Below are 26,229 nucleotides of genomic sequence, written 5' to 3' on the forward strand. Positions count from 1 at the left end.
CCAAAAGAAGTGTTAACAGGATTTAATTTTGTGAGCAGAAGTTGAGCATAAGATGTGGCTAAGGTGTAATTCCATAAATATTCAATATGGCTGACATCAGAGGCATACTGAGAAATTGAATTTTAAAATCCTATTTAGCAAAGATTTTTAATATTCTTTTAACATGAAATATGTATGAATTCTAGTATACTGCAGGTGATGTTACTTATCAGTGAAATCTTTCTCTCCTGAGAAGAGGTCGCAATACGTAGAAGCAGCATTGTCAAACAGGAAATCTGGAAGACAGTTGACTTTGTGGCTAATTAGCCAGTCCCTCAGCAGTCTTTATTTTTTTTTCTTAAGAGATCTGCAGGCAAACCCATCTAACTTAAAACTACAGCAGGAGTTGGTTGTGTAGTTGCTGATGTCATAGCTTATAGTGTGCCTGTGTCACATTGCTTTTAAGAGTTTCCTATGCGTATACCTTGATGATAAACGCTTGCATAATTTTGTCTTTGAATCCTGATCTTAGATGTTTAGTTGCAAGTGAAGTGCTTTGACACTATGTATTTGAAGACAAGGGTTCACACCACTGTGTTAATTTTAAGTGCTGTTTTTAAATTTTGCTGACTTTTTTGCATGGTTGCTGTTTATATTTTAATAAAGGGATTCTTAGTGAAATGGGGACTGCTGAAGTGAATGAATAGTCAGAAAAGGCTAACAGGCAGTAACCGAGATGAGCGCATAAGTGAGGCTATACCTTTGGTTCAGAGTGCTGGAATTCCTACTTAAAAATGATTTTGGAAAAAGAGAGTCCACTCTTACATTTCGTTTAGTTAGGTTTGTATTTTCTTTTCAGAGCAAAACAAGTAGAACAGAATGAAAGTCTGGCTAGAAGCACAGTTGGGTATTCTAAATGATTGTATATTAAAAAAAAAACAAATGTTACTAGTGCTTGATTTGGTAGGTGTATCTGAACTTGTAGTTGTTGCTAGATAATACTGAGTGTGTGATATCAGCATCTTTATGTTATTGCTTCATCTAGAAATAAGCCAGCTATGGATTCTCTGATATTCTAAAGTTGGGCACTTTTGCATGAAATATTGCCAGTTTGTCTCCTGTAATAAAATGGATTGATAAACCTGTCTCTAATCTTCATGTGTTTTAGCATTTAAAATATTTGTAGGAGAACTTCAAATACTCCCAGACTAATTGTGAGTTCTAGCCTAACTGGCTTTCATTTTTGATAGAGGTGTTAGAAGCTGTATTGTTGGAGAGCAAACACAACTTTGTTGCTTGGCCTCCCTTAGTTCTCTGAAATATGATTCTTGAAATAAAATTAAACAGTGATTGTAGTAAAAGGAGGGAAAAAAACCAAACCAAACCAAAACCCAACCTAGAAATGCTAGGACACTGGAAGGAGAGGGAGAGCAGAGAGAAAGAAAAAAAAAAAAAAAAGCTGTACTGTTTGATCACTTTGCTATGGAGATCCTTCCATAGCGTAGTTGGTTTAGTTTTATAAGCAAGACAAATCCTCTTTTTTTTTGGTGCAAACTATTGAATAATTTACCATAAAGTACAGTCACTTCTGAAGAGTTTTGCATGCCATACAAAGATCTCGGTTAAAAGACTAAGGAACTCTGTAAACCTGACTAAAAAGGAAAGTACAGTGAAGCCAGGTGCTTAGGGACACTTTAAACGTTTATGGTACTTAACTTGTGTATTGGCAAATCCTATTAAGGATAACACTTAATTTTTATGTCAAGAGGTAAGATATTTGTGTTAGTCATTGGCACAACTTTCTTCTGGTACGTCCTAAGGAGGTATGTTTTGGATAATGCAATTCTAGTTTCCTCTTCCATCAGTGATGTAGGAGGACCTCTTATATATGAAATAATTTCATCAGTCTCTGTCCTGTCTTCTGAGACTGTTACTTGTTCCTAGGAAGCATGCAAGCATCTGAAACAAACTTCACTTCATAGAAGAGTAAATATCTAATATGCCTAATAATTTTTCTTGTTTGACATATTCAATCTTTCTTCAGGGCAGAAGTATGCCTTTTGTGTTTCCTGCTGAAAACTTAACATGCTACAGCTTCTGTAAAAAGTGCTAAAGGATGATAAACTAATAACCATCAGATACCAGTAACCTTCAGTTACAAGTGATTTGTGTTATATATGAACTGATGAGCCTGCCCAGTAGATTGGTTTTATGTTCATTTCTGATCCTTATATCTGTCCCTGCCTTCGAATTTTAGCACATTTGTACTTGTGCACTATTTCTTTAAAAGTAAGTCCTGAATTATAAATTATATTGACATGCTTATTCTTTGAAATGAGTAATTTAAAATACATTTCTGTTGAAAGGTGTACTGTGTCAACTACAATAGCGAGTCAACTTCTTAGTAAGCAATGCTGCTATAATTTTGGAGAATCAGATTCTACAAGGTCATGTCAAGTACTTTTGGTGTGTGAACTACAGCTTGTTAATTCAATTAGCTGTAATTTAATCTTTCCTATCAAAATGGTGTTGGATTTGCTATTCATTGCTCTCTTTATTGCAGACTGTCATCCTGTTTTTAAATAGATCAGACTAGGTTTGGATAATTAATTCAGATTTTATGGGGTGAAAGAATGGGAGAGAGTAGAAGTGAGAAGCAACTATGGCTGTAAACAAATTAACCTGTGGTTAGATAAATGGGTGTATGTGTGTATATAGATATTATATGTCTACATATATGGTATGTTTTGTAAAGAAATTTGATGTATGATGAAGATATACATAGGACAGCAGAGTGAAATAACTGAAAATCTAAAAGAAAATATTGATTCTTATGAAAAAACAGAAGTTGGTTTTATTTTCAAGATGTGAGTATTAATGGCTGACTGCTTTCAGTGACTGGAGAGAACACAGGTTATCAAAAGGTTTCTGTATGGATGACTAGCTCATAACTGTAACTGTGATATGACAGGGTGAAAATTTTGTTTCTATTAGTAAGGTCTATCTACTAGTCTTCACTATTATTACTGCTGTATTATATACTTGATATTCTTTATGACCATGCAGAGCATTGTAAGTTAAGATCTGGGGAATAACTCCTCATGGCCTGTGGAACAGAGTGATTGATAAATCTTTAATGCTGAGACTTGGTCTCCATGCAGTATTCTAAATACACTACACTATATTGTATATGGTGACTTTCTTCTTATTATTTTAATGGAGCCAGTCTTTGATTTGACAGATAATATTTAAGAAAGGCCTACTCATAAACAATTTAGAAATCATAAATTTGAACACAATTTCAATCAGATATTACACTTGCAATCTGTATTTTGAAAGATTATGTACAATTTAAAAGAGCATATACTGTGCCATTAATGAGACTTGGTAGTATTCTACAATACAGATTTTGATTTTCTTACATTTAAGCCTTTTCACACTACACATACTGGTTTTTATTGAGTGAGTTGCTCATTCTGTAGAACTAGCTATCAAAGAGTATAAGTTGGTTTGAAATCCCTTACCTGCAATTTAATATAAATATTCCAAAAAGTAACGAGCTTAGCTCTTCTCTAGTGTTTATATTAGCTTGGAAATTTAGGAGTCAATATTGCAGCTTGATAAGTGTAAATTAAGGTAAACTAATTTGTGATCACCTATCCAAACAGAGCATCCTTTTGGGAATCTTAAAAGCCTTGGCCTATGTGTGACTGAAGCATGTGTACTGTATGATATTTTATTCCCATATGTCACTGGTGTTTAGTTTTGAAGCTTATCTTTCTCTTTGCTCTTCATATGACTGTATGAAGAATTCTCAGTTTCATATTCTGACTCACAAATCATTTCAAATCTGATCAATTATTATACATACATATTTACTCTTGAAATATTTTTGTTCATGAGCAGCTAATAATAATTGCAAGTGAGATTTCTTTCCATAATCTTGTATGGGAATCTTGCTTTTGGATGGAAAAAATTTATTGTTTAGGGAGTTCACCTATATCCTTACCGGTGTATGACATACTGCGTCTTCCCACCTGTGTTTTCAGATGTATGAAATTAGCAAGCTACATTTAATGTAAATAGTGTTAAAATAAATATTGTACCTTTAGAAGATTTTATGCTTAAAAAGAAAAATTCTACAGAAGTAATGTCTCCACAAAAACGACCATCTCATATCAGCCAAAAAATATATCCTTAGTGTTGAAAAATGAATCCTATTGTTATGATTATTATGATACATGCCATAGCCTCTGAAACTTACTTTAGTATTGACTGTAGCAACTCATTCTCCACTTGATTTTGTTTTCTTGTACAGTTTGTTTCTTGATAGTCATTTCAAAAATCCAGACTGTTTCATGAAAGGAATTTATTTGTAGGTTGTTTGGATATTTGTTTCCATAAATTCTCAAATGTTCTCACCCTGGTTCATCTTCGTCCATTTAAATAATTGTCAATTATGTACAACCTTCTATCTGAAGTCTTATTTGTTGGCTTGGATGGTTTCTTGGGTATGATATTCAGAGGTATAATACTGGAGACAGACTGGATCCCAGTTTGGAGACGAGAGGGAAAGGAAAGTGTGTGTATAAAACAACTAACAACAACAGTTGGCTTGTAACTGTGTAAACTTGGTAAAAGGACTTTTCTTTCCTGTTAAGCTACATAGCAAAAATAGGAAAAACTTATCTATCCATTCTGTGTTTCAGTCGCTTAGTAGGCTGAACTGAAGTTAGAAAACAGTAAAATTTTACTTTAGTTTAGACTTATTTTTTCCACATTATAGGGAAAAAACAGTGTAGTAGTCCTTACAATCCTAAATAGCATGAAAAATTTGAAGACCACAGTCCTTTTCTGCTAGAGTATTTAAGTATTTACATTAAATGTAACTGTTAATTAACACTGGCATGTCTTCATTAACATTAGCTATTAATTAAAAAGAATATTTTCAGTCTTTACTTCTATCAGTAATGTAATTCCTGGGCACTGTAGAGATTTTCCTCAGAAATGTTTAATTGATATTCGAGACTGGAATGTGGAGACTGAGATCTGAAAATTAACACTTATGTTAGCGTATTTGTTCCATATCAGATATAGCTTTATTTGAATATTCTAGATTTACTTTCTCACATAAGAGCTCTTTATGTGGAGAATATCATTATATCCATTCTATTGCCAGACAATAGTGATTTCATCACCTTCTCTTGGACAGTGTTACACTTTTTTTTTTTTTTTTAAATAGTAAAATATGAGAGAACTTGAAAAGGTAATGAACACATGAAGTAAATTCTAGATACATAATACATCTTTACTCTGTAGTCTCCCAGGAATATCAATTGATACTGCCTTGTAAGTATAAACAAAGCCTTGCCTTTGAGGAATACTTTGTTCCACTTGTGAATTCTCAGTGTGTTAACCCTTAACCAAAAATAAATCCATTTTCAGTGCTTGTCCTAGATTGAAATGGTGTTTTAGGAGAAGATTTTTACTGACTTGTAGCTTGATTTTATTTTGTAGAACTTAATTTATGGAAGATAGAATACAGGGTCTCAGTGGGCCAGCACACTGTTCATAATTTATAGATGCAAGGAAATTATTGAAGTAGTTTGGGAAGGTATTTTGCAATAGTTACAACACTGAGTCTTATGTGCATATTATAATAAAATCTCTAGTACTCAGTACAACCCATTCAAAACAAAGATCAAACTAAGTAAAATTTTCAGAAAAGGGCTTAGTTGTATCAGAAATATTTTCCTGGTTTTGTCTGTGTAACAGCTCAAGTGTAAGGTGCTTACAACGGTAGTTTTAAGTACCTTCGAAGACTCTCTTGTTCTGTATAAACTTGAATAGCATATGTAAAATTACAGATTATATGGATAAATGCAAGCTTGCAAGTTGGATGTGTTTTAAGCTGTGATTATTTGTAAAAACTGTATCTCTTCTTCTTGTGTGTAATATCTGCTTATTAAATATATCAATATTTTTAAAGAGTTGCTAGATGTATGAGCTGACTTTATTAATAACACACTTGTGATACTGTGCCAGTAAGTTTTATTTGAGTCACAGTGCTGAGGATTACAAAGTTGTATAGGTATCATTTGGCATAGAATTGGTAACATGTATGAAGAACTTTGTGAGTTGCTAACAATTCTTTTTTAAACCTTATAAATGTGTAATTCCTTATACAAATTAGCATATTCTGTGTCAATAATTTCCGTGTCATGAAATCTCACATGCACTTGTCAGACCATGTAACTTTGAGGTTAATTTATTCTGTCTGAGTATAGACCTATGTAGTGTAAATGACTATCAAACATCCACATGTAGAATCACTTTATAGTCAGCAGAGGGAAATAGGTACTTCTGAGTTCATAAACTGAATGTGTAAAACTGCGCAATTGAATATAGAAGTGCCTTTATTTCTCTCTGATTTGGAAAGGATTCCATTTGTCTCATCCAAAGGTAAGCACTGTAGTAAGTGAGGAAGTTCCAACTCAGGGTGTCTGGAGAGGCTATTGGTTGTTTGCCTAAAAGTTGGAGATACGTCTCTCAGCTTGTGTTTTGGGTACAAACGAGCTGGTCAGTTACTGCTTGTACTCTGTTAGCCTGTGACTTTATGACTTCCATTTTTTTTTTTGTTTTGTTTTGTAAGTTCCCACCATAAATTTCAACAGGCTAAGAACAATGGCAGCTTTTCAGGACATATATTCAGGACATGCAATAAAATATTGTATATCTTAAGTGTCCAACCATAAAGAGACTGTATGAGGCTACGTGGTCCTCTGTGGGTATCTTCAGTCTTTGAAAGAAGAAAGAACTCCAGTTTTCATTTTTTAAAAATATCAGTCTTAAGATTTAAAGGTAGAATGTGAAGCATTAACTTTCTGATGCTTTGAGGCCTTTTACTACTACTCAGTGGACAAGCTTTGTCAACAATGTTAATATCCAGAGGTTTGGTTTGGTTTTTTTTTTTTTTCCTTTTGTTATCCTGAGTTATCTCTAGGTCAGTGAAATATTAAAAATGAAAGTCAAAACTTTGAGTGAAAGGTCAAATTTGAAAAAATCTGGAAAAGTAGATTTTGGCCACTACTGAACTTTAATTTCAGTGCATGCAATTGTGTTTCCAGACTAGGGCCTTCTGTGCTAGGTTCTGCAGTAACACACAAAATAGCAGGGAATAGGCAATCTTGAACTGTTTTTTATTAGTTGCCTCTTCAGCTATTTCATCAAACATACGAGAGAACTAAAATGTGCTGCGTGTATTTACATTAAGTCAAAATATTTGATCTGTCTTCATCCAAGACCTCTTCCACATAATGTACTCTTCAATCTTATACTTTAAAAGCGTTGTGAAAATACCTTATTAAGTAACGAAAAGATAATCTGTTTCAGAAGTATTTTAAAATAATTTTTTCTGCACTATGCAAAGTATCTCCTCGATTTGGTTCTTCTTTAGTACTACTTCAGATGAACATGGAAGTGAAATGTAGTTGAAAGGCATGTATTATAAGAGGTACTGGTCCCTCAAAGGCTTCTGTCCAGCACTGGTGAAGGAGGAAATTGGTCAAGTACAATGTGTCTTTTATTACATTCGTTCAGCAATAATAAACCTTTGTACTTTAACAAGTTTTTTCTGTTTACTTTTTAAAAGGACACAGTCAAGGCTATTAAGCCTGATACTTTCTTTGCATTAATGTGAGAACGACTTGCATCAAGTGGTTCTTCCTGAGAAAACACAGAAAGAAATCTACAAGAGCTGAGTTTCAGGACAGACAAAAATATGCTGAATATGTAAAAATCCTAGAAGTGTGTAGAGGCAGGTATTTCTGGGTTGAAAACCAAAGTGCCTAATTGAGTGTTAGATACCTAGTAAGTACTTCTGTTTAGCTTCACATAGTTCAGAGGGGGCTGCTGTTCAAGTTTTGACCCATGCTGCTGCATATATCTCTGATCTTTATCAGGCTTCATGTAACTTTAACTTCTGTGGAACAAAGTGACTCTTTAAATCCGTCACGGATTATTGCATTTGTAAGTGTTTGTTTCTTAGTCATCAAAACATTATTTTTATTTATTTTTCTTAGAGGAGAACATGAGTTTTCGGCACAGCCATGTTTTGTGGTTGTTTGGTCAACTTTATTTTAAGATTTTCTGTTTTCTTTGGGTATAATTATAAACTTTGTCCACACAGTGTTTTTGCAGCAGCATATAGGAACTAATATGTTCTAACTGTAGCAATTGACAGAGCAAAAGCTACTGGAACAATATATTAAGTACCTGAACTGTGGTGTATCTTCTACAGAGGTGCTGTTTTAAACTTTTAAGACCTTAATGACTGTTTCCTTTAGTTAGTTACTTGAAAATGTTTTAAGACTGTCCTTGACTGCGTGACACAGCCTTTTTGTGGAAAACCGAACTAAGTATCTCTGTGCTGAGTTTGAGTAAAGCAACTAGCCAAATAATTTTGTAAGTGCTTACTGTAAACAGGGAAACTGAAGGTGAAGACAGAAGTACTGATAGATGATGAGAGAGAAAGCTTTACTGGTCTCTTGGGTAAAGATTTGCTTGTGGGAATTAAACTTTGCAACAGAGCTGATTTTTCCAATTTAGTATATCCCTGCATAGGTTTTACTTACTATCTTTCTTCTTAACTTCGTTGGGAGGAAGGGGAAAAAAAAATAACTGGAGAGCACTTCTAGCTCCTCATCAGAATAGAATAAGTGAAAAATAATGTATTAATGATTTACTGGAATTCATCCTGTATGTGCTACCTGGGATAAACTGCAAGTTGTTGATCTTCATAGAAGATTAGAGTTCAATCCCTTTTGGCTTACACTGTTTCTGGGACATCCAGTTCAAAATTTTGAATGTAGTACTAATCCCAGCTCAAGAAGTAGGAGCCATGTATTCACAATAGCAGACCCAAAATTAAACAGTATCTGAAGAGAAATCAGGATTCATCATTTTGAGTTGTAATATGAAATGTTTCTGTCATAGTACTTGAATTTTTTTTTTTTTTAAACCATCAAAAGGAATTTTGTAGCCTAAAATCAGGGATTTAATGATACCTAGAATAATACTAGACTCATCTCTTGATTTCCTTCTCTGCCTGAATCTGGTTACTTTGTGATGCGTTCATGTATTATTGTGGTAAGCGAAAGTGTAACAGACCTTATTTAAAAGAGTAACTTTTAGCCTAAATTGCCATCAATTTGTTTTAGGTTTCATTTTAAGGAAGCTGCTTCATAGTATTTTTAAACACTTAAAGAAAAAAAAAATAATTAAAGCAAAAGATCAACTTTGAGCACAAATTCATTTAGAAAGAATCTTGAATTAATCTAAACTTGATGGGAATTTTTAGCACCAGTTAATGGACAGGAAGTGGCTAGATGTTTGATTTTGTATGTCTCACTTTCGTTGTTTGAGAGAGGTTGTTTTTGTTTTGTTTTGTTTTTTTGTTTTTTTTTTTTTTTTGGTGGGAGGGACCCCTCACAATAAAATCGTTCTCTTTAATATTTGCATTCCAAGAAGCTCTCAGTTAACATGCCTATTCTAATCTCTCCCTACCTGAAAGAAGCAATTCTCTGAACAGGACTTGAATGACATTTTATAACTTTAAAAAGTCCAAAGTCGGCCTTCTAATTTACAGATTCTTTTCCAACTGTTAAAAAGTGACACTTTTTGATAATACTTTAATTACCTGAAATTCTTATAAAATTAAATATATAATTTAATACTTCCTAGTCTTTTAATTTGGAATGTGTTGCTAGCCAGTCAGGTGCCCAATTCTTGGCTGAACTGTGCTTTTCTTTTAAAACATGATAGACCAAGTTTTTGTTTTTTTTTTTTTTTTTTTTTTAAATTAGATCAATACAGATTGATACACTTTACTTTTATTAGAGGTTTGGTGTCATTTAAAATACTCTTTTTCAACAAGCCTCCTAAATTTAGTTCACCAAAAGTAGTATAGAGCCTGGTTTCTGGTTTGAAAAGGAGTACATCTTTAAAGGCTTCTATTTGAGCTGTTTTTATAAAATGTTTACATCTTTACTGTTTTGCAGTTGAGGCTTCTCGTCACTTCATATGCAATATTTAAATAGGTAAAAGTAGGAGTAATAATGACTTTGAAATGTCCTGTTTTCAATACAGAGGAAAAACTTTTCATCTGCTCATCTGTTCATATTCTTAATACCAGCGTGTCACAAATCACAGGTAGTGGGAGGCATGGGAAGAGTTACAAAAATACCATTGAACAATCAAGTCAGGAAATACCAATGTTAGGAGAATTGTTCTGAAGGTTGTAGATGTTAAAGTTTTGTGGAGGGACATGGACATGCACTTAAATTCAATGTTCTAAGAGCTTTTTAGAGACAGAAAAGATTAAGGGTTATCTTATCACCAGCAGGCTGATGACTTTCTGGTCTCATTTACTTATTGGTCGCTTGTATTTCAAAATAAATAAAGAATAAAGAGAGAGGAGAAACTTCCAAGGATTCTGCTTATTTTATTTAAAGACATCCTGATATTTACAGTATTTTTATAGGGACCAAATAAGTTGTGAGCCAGAAAAAAAAAAAAAAACAAAAAACCCAACCTGGAATTAGAAAGGAACTCCCATCATGGGCGTTCTGTTAATGGCACTTTTTGGAAATCAAGAACCTGTCTCTGAACTATGTGAAAAACAGGAACTTTGACTGATGAGTATTAATTAGCCTGGTTATTCCTGTGTTCTTAATTCTTAAGGATTATAATTCAGAAAGATGTAAATGGATGAGTCAACAACGAGAGTTATGGATACAATTGCTCGGTACTCTTTGTCATATCAAATCTTGTGCAAAGTTGAAAAGAGACTATACCAAATTCCAGATTGTTAAGCGTAGTTTTAGTGGTGTGTTGTTATAGGCTTCTTGTATACTAAGTAAGAAAGAACCTGAAAATACATCAGGTCTTTGGAATCTGGAAGCAACAAAGAGGTAGAAGTTATTTTACAGGAGCATCTTTGAGTCAAAAGCTGGCCTGTGCTTTGAACGTGCATTGCTACTTTGTTTTCAACTTCAGCTGGTTCAGAAGTGTAGAAGCAGTGGTCAAAGAGTTTCGGTGAGCAATCCACAGTTGGTTTGTAGAACAGTGTAAAGACACTGAATTTGAGAAGGTTTGAGTGGTCATCTGCAAGGCATTTGCCGTTGGCACTGGTTGGGGAAAAATAGTGAACTTGGCTACTATGATGTCCAAAATAGTCATCCTTGTTCTGTGTTGTCCTGTTCATGTGCCAGCCGCATCTTCTGTTATAGAAGCCCACAGTTGCTCATGTGTGGTTTCCCCGTATCTTTTTCTCAAGCGTTAATATTCTGATTACCAGTCTATTTGGGCAGGCTGGTTTCCTTTGCTGTACCACTTCTTCCCCTCCTTTGTCAAGAATTATTGACAACTACCACTCCCCCTTTTAAGACATATATTGCTGGGCTGTTCAAGTTCCATCCCAAGATGGGACAGAGATTAAATGATAGACAAATTTGACGTTCAGTAGTGAGTTTGTAATCTGATACAATTCACACAGTTTATCTCTGATATTCATAGAATCATTATAATTGGAAAAGACCTCTAAGATCATCAAGTCCAACCGTCAGTGCAACACCATGACGCCTACTAAACCATATCCTGAAGTGCCACATCTACACATTCTTTGAACACCTCCAGGGATGGTGACTCCACCACTTCCTGGGCAGCCTGTTCCACTGCTTGACCACTCTTTCAGTAAAGAAACTTTTTCTGTTGTCAAATCTAAACCTCCTGTGGCATAACTTGAGACCATTTCCTTTTGTTCTGTCACTCATTATTTGGGAGAGGAGACCAACTCCCACGTCACTACAACCTCCTTTCAGGTAGCTGTAGAGAGCAATAAGGCCTTCCCCCAGCCTCCTCTTCTCCAGAATGAAACAGAATTCAACAGAATTAAGTCTGTTGTGCTTGTGGCTACCGATAAAGACTAGTATGTGACACAGTAGGAAATGTTTCTTCTAACTGTAAATGAAAGTAAATATATCTGATGTTTTTGTAGGCATCTGTGGAAGTCAGGACCAACCCCGTTGGGACTCAGAAAGCAGCCCTCAGGGTCATGGATCTCACATGACCTAGTTTATTCTTCATTAAAACAGATGGCATCTATCTGAGCAAGGCAAACCTGGTTTTAAGAAAGAGCTGGGGATTAAAAGGATGGGAAGCTGGAACAGCTGGGCCTAATTAATGGGAGCAAATAAAGAGGTAAACTGAGCATTAAATTAGTCACCTACATCAATAGCAAAACAGTCACTACATGACTACTCACTCAGTTGTTTTAGCTGATCAAAAGTGGCAGGATAGGTTTTTCTAGCATCAAAAGTATTGAAAATTATGTCAGAAATATTCCCACATTCTTTATTCTTTTCTACTAGGCTTCAAAGAGAGTAAAATCCTGGAAGCTGGCTATGGTATTTTGGCATGGCGTTAGGGAATCCAGCTTGCTTTGTAAGCCTGAGAATGCCCTTCTTGTGTTTGGTACCTAGGCCAAGCTGGTCCTCTGCAGTTTTTGGCCTACTCCATTCATGTGTGTTCAACATGAGAAGGTTACCTAATTCAGAAGACTGCTGGCATTCCTTCAAGTTCTGCAACCACATTAAATTTGCAATGGGATCCAAAAATTGTATTATTTCTGTTGTAAACAGATTATGCTGGATTATCAGTTAACATTTTGCATGTTTTATTTTGTTTGCCCATTTAGTCCTGAAAATCTTGAATTGTTTTGCCTGTTGCAAATAGCACAGGCACTCTTGACTTGCTTTTGTTACTGCTGCCTGAAAACCTTCGTTTGCTGTATGCCTTAGCAGGGAAGTGTACAAATAAACTATAAATCCTCCTTCAGACCCTTGCACATTTTTGCTTTAAAACTGCAGCGTTACCTGCTATGATAAAGAGAGACAGGTAGGGATGTGCACGTGTGCGTAGCCATTGCTCTGCCTTCAGCAGGATAGTATTTGCTAGATCCCAGGACTTGTCCAGAATGGTACACAGTCCCTGGAGTTCTGGTTTGAACTAAACATTAAACAAATGTCAGCAGAATATTGTGCAATCTGTAAACACTGTATTTCCTTTCATTATTATGTGCAAGATGGGCAAGTACAGAATGTTTCTATTTTAAGGAAATCCTAAGGAATGTTTACTTATTTGTCAGAGAAGGTCAAATTTAGGTGTTTCATACAGCTGAGCTCTGAGGTGATCAGAGCGAAAAATCAAACAGTTCTTTCACAGGGATTAACAGAAACTGTTCCATGAGCTCAGTGTCTCCTTCCTGGAGGGCAGAAGGTGGCGGGGCTTTAATAAAAGACTAGCAACTCTGCCTTCTTCTGCTTCTGAAAAACTTCCCTCAAGTTTGTGGAGCTGGACCTCCATCTTACATGCTGTCACTCTGCTACTTCAATTTTTTAGTTTTCTTTCCGTGAATGTGAGGGGCAGAATTTCCATTTAGTCACAACAATAAAACCTGTTTTTACAAAACACCTAGATTTTCTTGACTTTGCTAAACTACCGGAATAACACCTTCTTGCAGCTTCCTACCTTGACCGTCCTGTTCCTCCTCCCTTTCCCCAAATTGCAAGGAAGATAATTTTTGAAAGTCTTTGCAGAAATGGCTCAAAGCACAAGCCGGAGATCAGACCAAAAATCTGAACTGAGATATTGAATTGTAGTCATCTTTGCGTGCAAAGTTTAACCTGATTGTCTGAAGACTTGACTAAGCTTAAAAAAAAAAAAAAAAAGCAAACCCCTCAACAATTAGTCCTGTATGTGGCTGTGCAAAGTCATAAATTAAACTTCATTTGCATACTTTATACAACTGCTATTGAGTTTCAGCAAGTTGCCCTGCTCCTTCTTGTTAATAGCCCCATGTAGTCAAAGTCTTTCTTTTTTTCTCCTTTTTTTTTTTTTCCCTTGATTGAAAAATGATGTACTACTCGCCACATCTGCTCTTTGCTTCTCTTGCAGTGAGAGGAGCTTGACTGAACAGCTTAAGTGGTGTAAGTAAATTCCAGAACATCACTATTAATTTTTCTGTAGAGCTTTAAGAGCACACATTGTTTGTCAAAAGTGCTGGAAGGGTGATGGTTGTGGGTCTGCGTACTGTCACTAGCAACTGATGGCCTAAATGGATTTTCTAAGAAGACTTGAATGGGAGAAAATTCATATTATGAGAAGAGACGTCAGAAAACCAATGTTAAATGGCTTCTTGGTCTGTATTGTCATCTTAATTTCCATAGTTGCTTGAAATGAGGCAAAAGACCTTTGAAAAAAGACTGCCTGGCAATCAGTTCTACAATAAAACTGGTTAGGGAGGTTGGATGTTCTTGCCTGTCTGTGTGGTCTTCTGGTGTTCCTGGAGGCTCTCTAGGTGGTTGTCACTATTCTGGAATAGCTTGCTAGGCTTTGCCACTCTGGCGGAGACATTTTTAAAGAGGCTGTGTTTCCACAGTTAGAACTATTGCTAAAGAAATCCCCTACAAGTCCTGATTTGAAAATGGATGGAACTTGTGATTGCTTTTGTTATTACTGTTATTATTTCTAAGCAGTGCCATTTATAAAGTTAGTCAAACAGCATGATGAAAAATTAAAGCATGCTAAAATAAAAATTTCTAGGATAAGTAGAACAAGTTACGAAACATGAGATCACAAGAGACCTAGGAACACCTTACGTATGTCTTCACTTCTGACTTCCCTATTGAGTATGTCTGTGGAAGCGCTTTATTCCTGCAAGTATCAAAATGCATATAAAACTAGCATTTACTTATGGGATTGGTACTATTAATTTCCTTGAGTCCACGTTTGGAAGTCTGAAAAGTTTATTTTCGTTTTGGTGTGCGATATGACTATAGTAATTCTTGACAATGTTTTCACTCTGAACTCAACTTTCAACTCCTAAGTCTGAAATAACTTGTTAGCTTTTTGTCTACATATTCAATAAAGATTTAAAGAAAAAGTGTTTTAAGTACCTTGAACAAATAGCTCTGCTTGGAAGCTTTCGGGCCTTCTTTCTGTATAGTTTTGGTTTTTGTTTTGTTTTGGTTTGGTTTTTTTACTGCAGAAGCCTAGAACCGTGAAAATAAGGTTGTTTACAGGTATAGTCATGTAATGTGACTGCATTGGTAAAGGATTTAATTGCATGATAAATTTTCCAGGGTGCCTTCACTATAAAAGCAAGCTTTATCTGAGACCTGTTTACAGTTTTCATGGTTAAAGAACTGTAACTCAGGACAGGTGGGAACGTAAAATTGCTTTGATAGAATCTTTTGTGCTTGGACAACTGTAATCCTTGGTGGATTTGTGTAGTGAGAAGTCTTATCTCGAAAGCTGGTTTTGAAAGTTGTGTTGATAATGGAGCTGCAAGTTCCATAAAACTGGATTGCTGAAGTTGTTAGTTTCTAGTTTGTGATATGAGTATTTTTGGTTTTTGTGGGGGTTTTTTTGTTTGTTTGGTTGGTTTTGGTTTTTGTGGGTTTTTTTGGGTTTTTTTGGTTTTTTTTTTTTTAGTAAATGCCATGTTTTAAACAGTATTACAAGTGACTGGAAAGAATAACTGTTAAATAAAATGTAAATATTTTAAGTGAGAATATGCATACAGAAAACAAACTTTAAAAACAAAAAAAATTCTCAAGTTTCTTGAACCTACTAGAGGTAAAAATTATCTTGTTTTTTCTTCCCTCCCCAAGTAATGCAGTTTTGGATGTTCATTTTTAGATCTCTCACCTCTACCTCTCTCCCAAAAATCTTTCCTTTCACATACATACTCATCTCCCTGCACCCACTACACATCTTGGAAAACTGCCTTGCAGTACGGTTTGATCGTAACCAGTCAGCACAATCTGAAATCAGCTGACATACCAGCTATTACTACTGAAACAGGTCTATGGGCTACCTTCCTAGGGTACATGCAAAGGAGAAGGTGATTGTGAGCTTAAGTTTGTGGGGTTTTTTTTTTTGTTTGTTTGGTTTTTTTTTTTTTTTTGGAAGGCAGTTCTAAGCAAGAATGTGACCTTTTACAAGTTAGGCAATTAGTTCGACTGCCAAGTATCCTTTATAGTGGTACATTTTTCTGTCAGAGAATAGGATTAAAAATATCTGGTGTACTGTTCTAATGGAACTTAGATGGCATTGTTTAATGACTGAAAAAACAATGAGCAGCCACCCAGGGAGCTGAAATGTGTGTTCATCTTCGAATGTGTAACACTGTGCTGCAGTTCAAATAGAAGTGTGGCTAAATGTGCTACTTTTAACTTCATTTCAAACTAAAAGAAATACTCAGTTCAGTTATGTATAATTGTCTTGAGTGCAGTGCACTTAAAAGGAACTTTAATGAGGAATACATAATACATTATTTAAAAGTCAGTATGTTTTTATTTTCCTTTTATATTTTTAAGAGTGAACTGAAAAAGGAATACATTAACTACAAAGCAAAGGTGCCTGAAATCTTCTGTTTCCATGTAATATAACAATGCAACACTACAAGCAGATTTTTGTTGTTGGTGGTGGGGTTTTTTGTTTGTTTTTTGTTTGTTTTTTTTTTTTTTAAAAGGGTCAGCAACTTTTAATTAGTTTTTTCCCATCACTCCTATCTCCTGCTGAGTCACCTCTCTGTGCACATTTAAGGGAATAATCTCCTCACCTGAATAATTGCAGACAGCTGTTTTCAGTCATGGAACCTTGGTAGATGAATATTTAGAAACTTTTTTGTTGTTGTAATCATTTTTATATCTTCTGTACTCTTTGTGTTACAAGTTCCTACATTTTAAACCCTGATAGACTTTTTTTTTCTATCTTTTTTAATAAATAACATATGGAAAGTTAAGTAGTTTGTTTTTTTTTTTCTGTTGGGGAATTATTAAATCCATTATAATTAAACAGTACATTATTGGTCAGTGATGATACCTTTTTCTTTCATGCCACACATTCTGAATATAATAAGCTGAATGCTACTTCTGAGTTTATCCTGCCCCTCCGTGTCCAATCTAAATTAAAACTGATCTCTGAAATTTAAGACAGTGTTTCCTGGCCTTTCTTGTGCACTTGAGAACAGTTTTGCTTGTTTTATTTGTATTGGTTATATTTGAATTTTATATATTACCTACTTTTTAAAATACATCTCCCTTACCTTTTCTCAGAACCACTTCTCTTCTTTTCAAGAAGTACTTCCAGTATCTATCCAAAGAGTGGCACTATCATGAAACTGCTATTTTTATTAAATCATTATCACTAAAAATTGAGAAATCCCGAGGAAAAAATTGTGTGAAAACAGGTAAAAAATGTAATACTGATCTATTGATGAGGAGGGGAAAAAACCCAAACAAACAGATAACAAAAAAAAGCGCTGAACAGGAATTGACTTCTTATAGGTTTTAGTTTAGTAAATTATGTTTGCTTTTTTCTTTTTTTACAATAAGTTGATGTTTTTTCTTCACCTTTTCAGGCACAGGTACCTTCGGACGTGTTCATCTGGTGAAGGAGAAAATGGCCAAACGTTACTTTGCACTTAAAGTAATGAGCATTCCTGATGTCATTCGACTGAAGCAAGAGCAACACGTGCATAATGAAAAATCAGTCTTGAAAGAGGTCAACCACCCTTTTTTGATCAGATTGTAAGTTGTATATTTTGACTTCATTTAACTCATTGCAAGTTCTTATGTACTTAACCAACATCAAGCATTTAATTTCTATTATGTAATCTAGACTAAAATAGACTTTAGACTAAAATATTTATTATAGAAGAATCAGGAATTTAAAGTCAAGAGGCATAGTTTAAACATTTAAGCAATAATTTATTATAAGCTTTACTTTTGGGCTGCAGCTTTACTCTAGCTCTTATTTTCCTACTGTAAAAGAGAAATTTTCTTAAGTGTTGGGAAAATACTAATGAAGAAATGTTATAATTGGCTCATCACAATGACTTCTAGAATGATTCTTGATGTTAGAATGGCAAGAAAACAAATATTTCTACATATGTATTTCCTGGAGATATCTGGATAAAGATATAATTAGATTTCAGTGTCTGCTTTTTGAATACTTTTGTAACCTTTGCTTTTGCGAACTTTGAAGAGTTTTAAATGACTGCAGTGCTTCTTGGGCTGTATTATTCTCATATTTGAGGTTAAGTGATAGAACCTGTTGAGAAACATCATTTAAACACAGTTCATGAAGAACACTTTCTTAAGTGGAATTGCAATGATTCTAATGATCCCTTTTTTTTTAAGGAGAGAAGACATCCTACTTTTCTGTTCACAGCACCACAACGCCTTTTGTGTATCTGACTCAATATTTATTAATGGGATAACTAAATTTCTCAGTAATTGCATAGCTAATTTCTATTTATATTTTCTCATACATGGATACAGGACCATTGACCAAGATTAGTTTTGTTTTGCATTACCTGCCGTAATCAATTTTACATAAAATTAGACAAAAATAGTCTTAGTTACTAGCTGCAGAGAGCGCAGTCTCCTCTGCGGGCTAAGATAGTATCAGAGGGGAAAAAAAGCAGCAAAAGCATGGTAGTCATCTGAAAGATGGAAAGAGCACTGCAGGAGGAGGCTGTTTCCCTGATGTGCTGTTGCTTTCTCCAGTATCGTGATGCTATTAGTTTCCAGCCAATATTAAAAAATTCTGTGTGTGGCATAGTACCAGTAAGATGAGCTCTAGGGTATGCAGAGTTTGAGGTACGTTCAGGAAAGAAGGATGGAGAGGTGTGAGTAGATCTGGTTAGACTGGTTAAAATACAGATGGAACAGTATTTTATATGTACATCATACATAATTTTTTTTTTAAAAAACAAAACAAAACAAAAACCCAAACCAAAAAAAATCCCCAAACAAACAAAAAAAACTAGCAAAGACAACTAGCCAAATAGAACAACCCAGTACATCTGTGGATCTGGAACAGTGCAGCAAGTGTGGGAATAGAGAAACCTGAGTGAGAAGTCAGAGATAGGGACGTGAGGGTTCGTGTCCATACAGAAGTGATCAAAAATCCAAACTGATAAGTGTTCTTGGTTTTCTTTCATGCCTTATTTCCAAAATGTCAGTATTGTTAAAATCTCCAAAGGGGGGACACAATTCAAATGGAAGTTTACTTGTGTGCACGGCAAACACATTCTTCATGTCTTCTAGCTCTCTGCCTTTTCTGTACACACGCTCAGTGAGATGCTGCATCAGCTATGCTCATGTAATGGTCTATATGATGCCTTTGTCACTTGGCAAAAGAGACTCAAAGCAACATAGCTGAAACGAGGTAGTTAAAATTTAAGTCATGTTAATGTTTGTGTGCTTTAGGTTAAGCAAGCATTCATGGATTGTTATCACTGGTTATATGACAAATAAAACTTTTTGCAGCTTTTTATATGCCTAACAGATTTTTTTCAGCCACCTTCTCCTCTGCCCAATACATTATTTTTTCCATGAATTCTTTGATAATTGATTAACAAAAAGAGGGGAAAAAATTATATGTAGTTCTGCCTTTGAACTGTGATATCTACATGGTCTGGTTTTTATATTTTCAGTTAGTGTCACCATCTTAAGCATGGATAGTATCTTCCTCTGGCTGCAAAACAAGGAACACGTCAGTGCTGCATAATATTGTTTTTTTTTTTTTTTTTTAGCACTTTATGATGGAGAATTTTAAAGTAATGCTGCACATCATTTATTTCTGGTGTTTATCCTTCCTATATCTTCATATTTTTCCTTTTCCTATTACTTTTGAAAAATACCTTTCCTACATGTAGGGAGATACTGTTTTTCTGTAGATAGTGAAGCAATTCATCTATATATTTTTTAATCTGTTTTTTTGGAAATGTTTGAGTGATGTATCATACCTCTGTGGATGTAGGAGGTCATATTATGCTGTAATTTGGACATATATCTTAGCGTTTTTTTCCAGGAGAACAAGAATTAATGAAATCAACTATGTCTTATAGTCCTATAAGCTAGAATAGGTTATTTTTCAGTAAGAGTTCACAATAGCATCCAAAATTCATGTAGTGAAGCTAAACTGTAAAATTACATGACACCATATGTGTTATTCTAATCACAGCTTCTATGTTATTTTCCTTTTTTTGTATTAAAACACAATTAAAGCAATCTGTATTACAAATATTAAACTTATTTATTTTGCTATTTTTCATGCATACCAAATAATGGATCCATTTTTCTGTGAATAGGAAAACCTTTAAGAGTCCATTCTTGAAGAAATTAGTTCCAGTAGAAATATTGTTGTTTAATGGTCTACGTCTTCCATTTTTTTCCTCTGTATTCTCTGTCTGATTTTGCCTTTCCTTTCCCTTATACCTTTTTTTTTTAAATACGTGGTTTGTTTTATTTTGCCCATTTCTGTTCCTCTTTCTTTTTTTAGGTGCAACTTTGCTTAATTACTTAAAATACATCTCAAGAGTGTTCTTACATAGTCAGTAAAGATAGTGTGAACATCATCAATAGCCAAGTAATGATGACTTTGTGATAGGGAAGTAGAGCCATAAAAACAAAAGGCAAGCCTGGGCTCTACTTTCTTCATCGCCGTGAAGGAATGGAGAAGCTGTTGCTGATGTCTCATGTTCTGTCTCATTGCCTCAGTGCCGATATCAACAAAGAAAGAAAATCTTAGTAAAAGTCAGTCATAGGTTTGGGAGCTCAGTTTGCTTTGCTTATCTTTCTTGAGACTCTATGGCTTGATTAGGAACCAGCTAATGAAGATAAAGAGGGGAAAAAAAAAATTATCTTTCCATTCTTGTGATACAGCAGAAGGAGTTACTAGAAGCTAAAGTAACTTCTGTTCTTCTGTCAATAAAGTAGGTAGGGATACAGTGTTCTTTATCTGTTATCATAGTAATAGGGCTAGTTGTTTGTTTTAAAATGGTAGAATATTCTTCAACATATTACCAGGTACTTATTTTCTTCTTAACTGTTGAGTTGCATTTGGGTGTGTGCTATAGGAGTTGTTTAATGTGGGTAGAAGGAAAAACAACTTAGTTTTGGGGAATGTAGGAGTGAAGATTACTGTGTTCTGTAATGAAGCGTTTGAAAGCCACATGGAATGATTTTCTTTCTTCCTTAGCTGCTCTGTACTGTGCTTTACTAATGAAAGTACCACAATAATAGTTTTTAATTTAAAGGCAACAGTCTGAGTAATGGGAGTTACTTATCATCATTAGGTTAATTCTAAGGTACAGAAATTACTCTTGTTTTGCTGTCATTTTTGCTTTTCTGTTGCCTTTGCTAAAGATACTGTGGAAGAGCAAGCATTGTGATCTGATGCTTATCCAGTAAAAAGTCCCTTTAGTTGAGGTTGTATATTTCCAGGGAAGAAGGGATAGGAGAGGGGAAGGAGAACTCTCTGGTGCCCTGTTTTTGAACATGTTGTTATATATGTCTTTACAAAAGTGGATTCTCCTCGCTCCCTGTCACTTTGGCAGTATATGGTTAAGTAAAATGTGTAAGAATTGTCTGGTCTTAGCAGAATAGCAGTATACTAAGTCACTTTCTAGGTGCTTAGCAGAGACCTGTTTTGTACAGTGCAATAGAGTCTGTCAGTTAGATTTTCTCTCTTAGCTTGTGCTATGCACATCTTGAACTCTTTGTTTTACTTTTCAGGTTAAGTCAGCTTCTTGGACATCTGTGACATAATCCTGCTAGATTCTTTTGAATTTTAACATTTGCAGAATAGGAGCCATAAATTTAATTATGTATGTAGTTGGGGCAACAGAGATCACTTTACAGAAATATACTTCTAAAGCAAATCAAAGAGTTAATAAGTTTACTCAATAAAATAATATTTTTATTACAGATTTTGGACCAACCATGATGAACGTTTTTTATACATGTTAATGGAATATGTGCCAGGAGGAGAACTTTTTAGTTACCTGCGCAATATGGGGCGTTTCAACAACAGCACAGGACTGTTTTACTCTGCGGAAATTATTTGTGCAATAGAATACCTGCACTCCAAAGAAATAGTTTACAGAGACTTGAAACCTGAAAACATCTTACTAGACAAAGAAGGACATATCAAGCTTACAGATTTTGGATTTGCTAAAAAACTGGTGGATAGGTAAGTGGGTTTATGTTACGGTTTAAAAAGCAAAATATAATTACAGTTGGGAAAAAAGTTTGATTTCAGAACTCTGCATTTCACCTAATAACCTGTGTAGTTCACACATACCAAATCCCTTAATAGGAAGGAAATTGTTGTCTTAAAATGTCTGTATGGAAACCAGCATTACGCCTTAGGTATAATATACTAGGAGCATTATCACATAAGCTACTATAGAAAAATATTTTTATATGAGTAGGTTTGTGGACTGGTTTTCAGCAGTCATCTTGTAAAAAGTGAGTTTAATGAAGTAAAATGAGCAAATGAGATGAGTACATCAATATGTTAAAAAGGACATTAATCTTCCATACAAGTTAAATTGCTAAATGTTTTGTAACTCTTGTTTCCTTCTACTTTGCTGTTAGAGAGATTTCTTTTAAATGTGGGAATTACATTTTAAAACTGGATATTGTGTTTTTACTAGCCTGTTAATAAAATGAAACTGCAAAATCTGGAGAGAAACAGTAAGGCCAATTTCAGCAGAAGTATTTAACTGTAGCCTTGTCATAGTTCAGCCCCGATCGGACCAGACTATGCAGTCTCTCTCTCACTCCCCCCACCTTCTGAGAAAACAGGGAGAGAAAATATAAGGAAAAACGGCTCGAGGTTTGAGATAAGGACAGGGAGAAATCCTTAAAGTTACTGTCACAGGCAAAACAGACTTGACTTGGGGAAAACTATTCATTTATTACTACAAACAGCAGGATAATGAGACAGAGAACAAGATAACCTCCCCCCACCCCTCCCTCTTCCTGAGCTTAACATTATCTCCTACTACCTTCCCCTCCCTGAGCGGCACAGGGGGGAAGAGGGAATGGGGGTTGCGGTCAGTTCATCACATGTTGTTTCACGCCGCTGCTTCATGGTTGGGGGAAGAACTCCTCACGTTCCTCCCCTGCTCCGTCGTGGGGTCCCACCCCTACGCCACAGTCCTTCCTGAAACTGCTCTGGTGTGGGTCATCTCTTCCACGGAGTTCAGTCCCTCTAGAACAGCTGTCCCAGCGGGCCCTCCACGGGCCACAGCCGCCTTCAGGCATCCACCTCCCCCAGTACGGGGTCCTTCATGGGCTCCAAGTGGATCTCAGCTCCTCCGTGGACCTCCATGGGCTGCAGGGGGACAACCTGCTCCACCATGGTCGTCACCACAGGCTGCAGGGGAATCTTGGCCAGGAGCTGCATTACTCCTCCCCCTCCTTCTGAACTGACCTTGGTGTCTGCAGCCGTTCCTCACAACAGGCTGGCAGATGTCTCTCAGGATCTTTTTTTACATCTTATTCACTTCTCATCTCCTCTCCACTTCTTGCAGCCGGGCTGGACCAAGTTGGGCCCAGTTGGCTGCCTGGCGAGAGGCCAGAGGGTGAGGCCTGCAAGGCCCATGAGGCCTGCGCCTCCCCCTCTGCGCCTCTGCCCCCGCTCAGCTTCTTCACATCTTCTCTTCTCTCTTTTTTTTTTTTTTTTTTTCTGTTTTCCCCTTCTTAAATACGTTATTGCAGAGGCGTTATCACAGAACGCTCTGCTACCAATCAGCTCGGCCTTGGCCAGCAGCAGGTCCGCCCTAGGCCCGGCCGAGTCCAATGAACAAAGGGGAGCGACTTCTAGCAGTTTCCTACAGAAGCTACCACCTTAGCCCCCCCCCCTACTAAACAAAACCACGACAAACCTGTACAATACTGTCAGCCTTACGTCTGTTTTACGAGCATATGTAAACTTTGTGATAATGCAGAAGTGTTTTTCCCTAGTGATTTCTCTGTTCTCTCCAGTTGAACTCCTCTTCCAGGATTATAATGCATGTTCTTAAAAGGAAGCAAGAGCCATTGCTGGGATTGAAAATAAGGGAGAAGAAAACTAGTCTGTCGTATTAGAAAAGCGGTGGTACAAAGCTTGGTATTGTGCCCTGGGGCCACCTCTTGAGGGAGAGCATATCTGGTTGTTCTAGTTGTGGCAACCTAGTAAGCAGGTTAGGCGTTACATAGCTGCTCATCCTCTTCACTCATGTGTTTTACCTCTTTGATGCTGCTTTTGCAACAGTTCAGTGCAGGGTGGGGAAACGATGGAATTCTACAAGGTGATTTTGAAATGAAGGTGAATCTGAGGGCGCTACTCTTAATGGATCTCTTATGAAGTAAAATAAAGTCAGATGAGAGTTGTGTTATGGAGGCCATAAAGGTTCCTTCCCTGTGGGTTATATGCTCACAGTGCTGGGTTGCCTTGAGACAGAAGAATGGTAGGCAACTAGTAAGTATGCTGGTTCTATGACCCTTAAAAGTCTAAAAGTTAGTTTTAAAACCATGGTTTTTTAATATTAGCATGTTTGATTGAATTAAATTTCCACTGGGTAAGCAGATAGGTCTACAGATGTTGGCAAGGTTTTTTTTGTTTTTTTTTTTAATACATTGTTTTTAAATCCAAATAACTTTTTGCAGGAAGAAGTAAGACTACTTTCATGTAAGAAAGAAGGATGATCTCTTTATAAGACATTTTCATACAAATTCTTAAAATTTCCTTATGTAGATACTGCCACTTAGTGGTTGTTCTTAAATTGGACTTCTGTGGGTTTAAGGCGCAACAGAAGTAATCCTTCATTAAATAAGGTGATAGTTCACATAAAAGTATATTTTTCAATGTGGAAGATTAATCTGTAAGAGTAAATTTGTTCAAATACATTGTAAGACATCAAAACAAGTTATCACTGCTGTTTTAATTGGGTTTTTTGCATCTCTTCTTCCCTGGGGAGTGACAGGGGAGATACAGAGGGGAGGTGAAGTTGATCAGTTTGTTTTGAACTGAGTCATAGAAAACTGTAGTAGTTTTACATTCATACCTGCTTTATCAATAAGTGTACAGCAGGTAATATAAACTGCAGAAGTTGGAAGGAGCGAGGACTTTGTCAGTTAGAGCCCAGTAGTTACCTATGCAAGTTAGTTTTGGTTTTTTTTCCCCCTGACTGTATAGTATTCACCCTACTAGTTGTCGTCATTTTCACAACCCTGTTTTTGTCACTGTAAAAATACAGAATTGTCAGCAATTTATCCACTTACACAGTCCAGTAGGTTATTTTGTTTCCTAGACTATTTGATCTAAAGTATAGGAGATGTCTTTGTCCTTTTTATGCATAGCAAATGTCTGTACACATGAACCTTAGATGTATGTACGTGTGTATGGTTTTTTATATATACATTTAAATAGTGCATATTAATTGTGAAAATAAAACACAAAGTATATATGTTTTTCAAACAGCTGTGAGGAAGCCTGCCACTTAGGTCCAACAGATGTTTTCCTAGAGAAATGTGACATGAAAATAAAACATGGCCTGCAGAATACCTTCAATACAATTACACATTTCTTGGTACATGTTATTTCCTGAGAGATTTTTCTGTACACATTTTCCTTTCTTCCCACTATCATGTGTGTAGCTACAATTAAGCTGCTCTTTAGAGAGTGGCTGGCTTGTAGCTCATAAGCAGCCTGCACATTTAGCTTTTTATTAGTAAATTTTCTAAAGGGCTAGACTTTTTTTTTTTTTTTTTTTTTTTTTTCCTAGAGAAAGACGAAGGAGAGGAGATTTTCTTGTCTCCTCCTGTTCCTTATTGACATGTCCTTCTGTTTATCTTTGTTCCTTTTTGGTCATAGTGTACTTTTTAAAACTTGTAAATTTTTCTCCAAAACAGTATAGTTTTGCCTCAGCTGCTGCTTATTTCTTCTCTTTTCCACGTTGGTATTCTTTAACTGAAGACTTAACAACCTTTTCAGTTTCTTGTAAGTACATTCACATAAAATAGATGTGCCACTACTTTAAAAAAGCAGCAGTGTCAGGAAAAAAGGAGAGACAAGGGGACTGGAATAAATGATTGTTACTTGAAGGATATAGAAAGGATTTCCTTTGAATTTTATAGGTATTACATTTTTAGACCTTTCTTTTTCTGGAAAATTACTACCTTTCAGGTGTAATATATCTATTAAACATGTTTCTCATCTTTCCTACTGTTTTGTTGTTATTTTGGTTTTTTTTCCCTCTTGTTCTTTCAGAGAAACTGAAACAGAAATTAATAGAATTTTATATTTCTAATGCACAGATTTAATTCAATTTTATGAAAGTTTTAA

The 26,229-nt window shown here is 35.6% G+C and overlaps 1 protein-coding gene across 1 annotated transcript in view; it reads left to right on the plus strand.

The window, feature by feature from the left end:
* The window catches only part of PRKX (protein kinase cAMP-dependent X-linked catalytic subunit), a 56,878-nt gene that overhangs the window by 11,012 nt on the left and 19,637 nt on the right, over positions 1–26,229 (plus strand). The window contains exons 2-3 of the mRNA XM_086740515.1: positions 17,465–17,633; positions 21,823–22,086. Of these exons, the coding sequence (XP_086596641.1) occupies positions 17,465–17,633; positions 21,823–22,086 (433 nt within the window). The remainder of the gene's footprint in view (positions 1–17,464; positions 17,634–21,822; positions 22,087–26,229) is intronic.

Source organism: Chlamydotis macqueenii, chromosome 1 (assembly GCF_036417535.1).
Source record: "Chlamydotis macqueenii isolate bChlMac1 chromosome 1, bChlMac1.mat, whole genome shotgun sequence".
Classification (NCBI taxonomy): Eukaryota; Metazoa; Chordata; class Aves; order Otidiformes; family Otididae; genus Chlamydotis; species Chlamydotis macqueenii.